Source organism: Saprolegnia parasitica, assembly GCF_000151545.1.
Source record: "Saprolegnia parasitica CBS 223.65 unplaced genomic scaffold supercont2.152, whole genome shotgun sequence".
Taxonomy (NCBI): Eukaryota; Oomycota; class Saprolegniomycetes; order Saprolegniales; family Saprolegniaceae; genus Saprolegnia; species Saprolegnia parasitica.
The window spans coordinates 72,867-77,413 of record NW_012156546.1 but is presented as its reverse complement, the minus strand read 5'-3'; the positions used below and the strand labels follow the sequence as shown (position 1 = coordinate 77,413).

General features: G+C 58.5%; 3 protein-coding genes across 3 annotated transcripts; 2 read left to right on the top strand and 1 right to left on the bottom strand.

Moving 5' to 3' along the window:
- Positions 1 to 36: 36 nt before the first annotated feature.
- SPRG_14557 (hypothetical protein) lies at positions 37 to 366 on the bottom strand (the record flags this gene model as incomplete). Its single annotated transcript, XM_012354267.1, has 1 exon — positions 37 to 366. One exon carries the CDS (start codon positions 364 to 366, stop codon positions 67 to 69), a length of 300 nt encoding a protein of 99 aa, XP_012209657.1. The 3' UTR covers positions 37 to 66.
- A 1,024-nt stretch (positions 367 to 1,390) lies between these two features.
- SPRG_14556 (hypothetical protein) lies at positions 1,391 to 2,229 on the top strand (the record flags this gene model as incomplete). The annotated part of the gene is made up of 1 exon (XM_012354266.1): positions 1,391 to 2,229. A coding segment is annotated over one exon (839 nt), but the record flags the coding sequence as incomplete, so codon positions are not given.
- A 537-nt stretch (positions 2,230 to 2,766) lies between these two features.
- Positions 2,767 to 3,763, top strand: SPRG_14555 (hypothetical protein). Its single transcript, XM_012354265.1, has one exon. It carries the CDS (start codon positions 2,803 to 2,805, stop codon positions 3,631 to 3,633), a length of 831 nt encoding a protein of 276 aa, XP_012209655.1. The 5' UTR covers positions 2,767 to 2,802; the 3' UTR covers positions 3,634 to 3,763.
- Positions 3,764 to 4,547: the final 784 nt, after the last annotated feature.

The window sequence follows — 4,547 nt, the reverse complement described above, 5'->3', positions numbered from 1 at the left end:
TGGTCGCATGGCGATGGCCTTGGTCGTCATATGAGTAAACAATGGAAAGAGAAAGCATGAGCGCAGCTAGGCGAGCGAGGGCAGCGGCTCGTCTTCGGGCACGATGCGGCCTTCGGTGGGCACGAGGATCGGGATGCCACCGCGGATCGGGTAGGCCACGCGGATCTCGCGGCAGAAGAGAATGCCTTGGGCCTCGAGGTGCTCGAGCGGCAGCTTGGAGATGGGGCACACCAGGTGCTGCAGGACGCTAGGGCTCGCGAGCGTCGTCGCCGGCGTCGTCGTCGTCGTCGTCGTGACCAAGGTCCGTGCCCATCGCGCTGGACCACGTGCTACGTGCCACATTTGGATTTTGGTTATATGTGGCATTTGCCATTTTATGTAACCTCTAGAATTTATATATATTGGGTCTTGATATGCATTGTGACGGTGCCGAAACCGCATGAGTTCTCCGACGTTGCAGGAGAACTCAGAGCGCGAGATTGTCAGGCACGAGAGGTGATGTTGACTTCCATCCTCTTGGGCTATGCTTGTCTTGAACGCATCGATCGTCCCCGACTAGAGTAGCATCAATGCCACCGACTTGAAGACTCGTAAATGCTCTGGAAGGCACCCACCATTCCGAGACGACGTGGACATTTTTTTCGAGGTGTCGAGCCCAATGTGTTGAAATGAGTTTATGTTCTGTCGGTAGCATTCCTTCTATGCTATTTACGGGCGAATGATTAGTACAAACCTCATCGTGCGCGCCGTGAAGAGAAATGTGTACGAAGGAATAGAAGTTTGCAACGACTTGGCTCTCCGCCGGCAACGAAACAACCGCCCCCGAGATGCGCGCCATGGATGTATGTGTGCCAGCGTCGTCATGGATTGCACATAATGGGCACGCAATAGAACGCACTATCGACTTGTGTTAGCCAAAGATCATGCGCTAGAACGGTGCAGTGCCCAGGGCGTGATTGCGTGAGCGGGCTTGAACCTTCCATTATGATCACGTGGGTGTTTGACGGTTGAAGCTGCGGTCAACGGACCCTCGACTGAAATCTCGTCGTCAACGGCGTCAACGACAACAGGATGGGTCGTGCTACCTTGTTCCTATGCAGCGACGTGTTTCCTGGTACACAAGAAAGAATTGGCGCATGGATTGACGAGGTAATATATCGCTTATTGATATAATGCCAGAATGGACGTCTCCTTGGGAAGAATCACGGTCGAATTCGAGTTGACAGAATGCAACAGTTTTAAACAAATGCGTTATCGCTTCATGGGGCCGTGGCCGCACCCCTTTTTCGAAACTTGCCGTTTCATCACGGTACTCGATTCTCATTGGCTGCGAAATCTCAGCTTCATCACACCAACAAGATCGCAGCTCGCACACGTCATTTTCCAACTGGGATGGTCGCCACGAAGAAGCGCCCGGTCACTGCGCGCCGCCAAGAGCAGTGTCGCAACAACCAGCGCCGATACCGCGAGCAAGCTCGGAGCCACAAGGAACAGCTCGAGGCAAACGTGCTCGAGCTCACGCGAACGACGGCTCGGCTCGAAGGTCATGTCGAGACATACAAGCAAACGCTCGCGTGGAAAGCGAGGCAAGGACCGATGGGCCGCGACCTGGAGCGGTGCCGCTACTACTGGCGCGTCATGGCCTCTGGCTACGCGACGCACGACCCCACCGTGGCCGCGCACCAAGTGGCGACGATCCGATGCCTCTTCGCCGAGACCGTTCACGTCATGGGCACGACCGGCGTCCAAAGGATTCTCGACCAGAGCCTTCAGTACGCCTACGCCTTTGCCACCGTTCAGATGGAGCTCGAGGCGCTCGAGGTCCTTGAACTCGAGGACGGTCATCTCGTGCGAAGCTGCGGCACACTGCGCGTGGGGGTGACCGCCGAGACGCTTCGTATGGTCTGTCCGCACGTGCTTGCGCAGCCGCGTCTGCGCGCGCGGCTCGAAGGCTGCGTCCTCGTCTGTCCGCTGCAGCTCACTTTTGTTTTCGGCCCGCGCCACGCCGAAGGTCCGAGTGCCGAGACACACGTGACGCGCCTCGAGTCGAGCTTGGACTTTACAAGGGGCCTCGTCGAGCTGCTCTGCGATTTGCACGACGTGGTTGACGTTATGCACGGCGCGTTGATCGCACCGTCGGGCGAGATCGCTTCGATGCCCCGGACGTTCCACAGCATGGGCTGTGCCACGCCACCTAGCACGGGACGAGCACACGTTTACAGTAGCTAATCCCATATTCATTCTCGGTTCTCTCGCTTGGAACATAGCAAGTGTGTTGGAGGCGTCGTGGACCAGACGATGATGCGAGCCGCGTCTGTCCGGTCCGTAAACAGACCGCAGCCGGCGAGGAGTAGCCACCCCGGCGCACCGACTGCGATCATCCAAGTGCAATCACTTACAGTGCAGATGACAGCTCTGGCACACTTCGTGCGACGACCAACGGCAGGCCGAAGTGGCTGCACCTGGCATGAGTTGCAGTCCAAACGCGACGGCTCTGGCCTCTGACCAGTCGCGCACTGGTTATCGGTTCCGAACTTGGTTGGCTTATAGGATTGGGATAGCTGCGGTGGCCGCCGCTCACGCAATCCAGGCGGTCACGCAAATTCGTCCTTGCAGGCGCAACTGCCCTGCACGAGGCTTCTGTCCAGGACTACGTGGCGCGCGTGGAGGAGATAGGAGCCATAAGAACGCTACCTGGCGTTCTGGGATGGCCGCGTCCGGATACGGGTACGCCACATATCCCACCTTCCATAGAATCATGCAAGGCAAGTCACGACCAACGCACGATCAGTAACCAAGACGATGCGCTCGACCAAGCCGGCGCGGAAGAAGCCCAGCGTGCACCGACAGACGCAGTGCCGGAACAACCAGCGACGGTACCGCGCCGAAGCCCGCGCCCACCTCGAGTTCCTCGAGGGCGCCGTGCAGAGCCTCGGCACCGAGACTGCGCGGCTGGAAGGCCAATGCGACTCGCTCTCGATGGCCGTCCAGCGCCTTCCACCACCGCCGTTGGTCGTATCGGCGCACCTCCACGACATTGCGCGCTGCCGCGAGTACTGGCTCGTCTTCGAGCACGGCTACGCCATCCATGACATGGCGACCGCGACGGCCCAAGTGGCCATGCTCCGCAGCCTCATGCACCATGACGTCGAGGTCATGGGCGCAAAGGGCGTCGAGAAGGTCATCTCCAACTGGACGCAGTACGCGCGCTGCTTTCGGACGCTGCAAAAGGTCGGGTCGGCGTGGGACGTGGTCGTCGTCGACGAGAGCACGCGCATCGTCAAGGGCGTGGGGACCATCACGCTGCGCATTGGCCGCGAGACCATCGGCGCGCTCTGCCCACAGCTCCTCGCGAACGAGCCGCTCATGCAGCGCATTGTTGGCCAAGAGATTGTGTGTCCGTGCACGCAGCTCTTTTACATGACCCTTCTTGAGGACCGCGTTATGGTGACGCGCGTTGAGACGGACCTGAACATGACGGTCGGCCTCATGGCGCTTCTGGGCAGTCTCCGCGATGTGAGCGACGTCATGACTGGCGTGCAGCTTGCGCCCGACGCCGAGCTCACGTGCTGGATCCCACCGATGCCGACCTCGACGCCGCCCATGTTGCACTCCGCCTACGACTGTCGGTGAGGCCCCATGGACAGTCGTGCATGGATTGCCCGCAGCCTTTGCATCGACCATCGTCCATCGTCGTCGAGTTGATACAACTCCATTTGAATCTTGACATGTCATGTGCTGTCATCATCCTCGGAATCTGCAAGATATCTACTTTGCTGTGAAACGCGTTTCTGCACATGCCAGGATCAGAATATGGCGGACTGCCTACTGCCCGCATGAGGCATGGCCGGTGCGTCAAGCGAAGAGCTGTGATCCGGGATTGTGAGAGGCACACGGCAACACACGAAAGGGCGCGATCCGGCAAGCGATGGCACCACGCCGCGACGCTTGGTCCTGGTGAGGTAGTATGTACTACCAAGCAATGCATCCATCGTCTTCACTCTCGAAATATCGAACCGGGGAATTCGAGTAGAGCGTCGTTTAGAGGAAGTTGTCAACCGTCATCCGAAGATTCCTTAGTTCCTGGCATTTAGGATTGTTGGAGAGCACCTTTACCATCCCCATATTGCGGGGAGTTGAACACCGGGGAGGAGGATGGAGGTCTGGGGACGGGTGTAGAGCGCGTTTTAGTGGTCGTTGAGAGAGGTACATTGAGTCGGATTACACTCAACAACACCAAACGACGCTCGAATGGAATTCCTTGATCCTACACCGTCCCCACCGCGCCTTTTGTCTTGCCGGCGGTTGCTGAGTCTTCGCCGTCCCGCACATGAAACACGCCTTGTGATCAACGAGACAGCGTTGTGGCAATCACACTGGCTTGTGATTGCCACCACGCTGTCTCGTTCTAATCACGCCCATCGCGAAATTGGAAGAAACGGCCTAGCTCGATCTCGAGAGCGTGGCCACTATCCTAGAACCATCGATCCGAATGAGCGTCGACGGGCGGCTTTGTAAGACCCACCCCCGCCGCCTCCAGCAGTGCC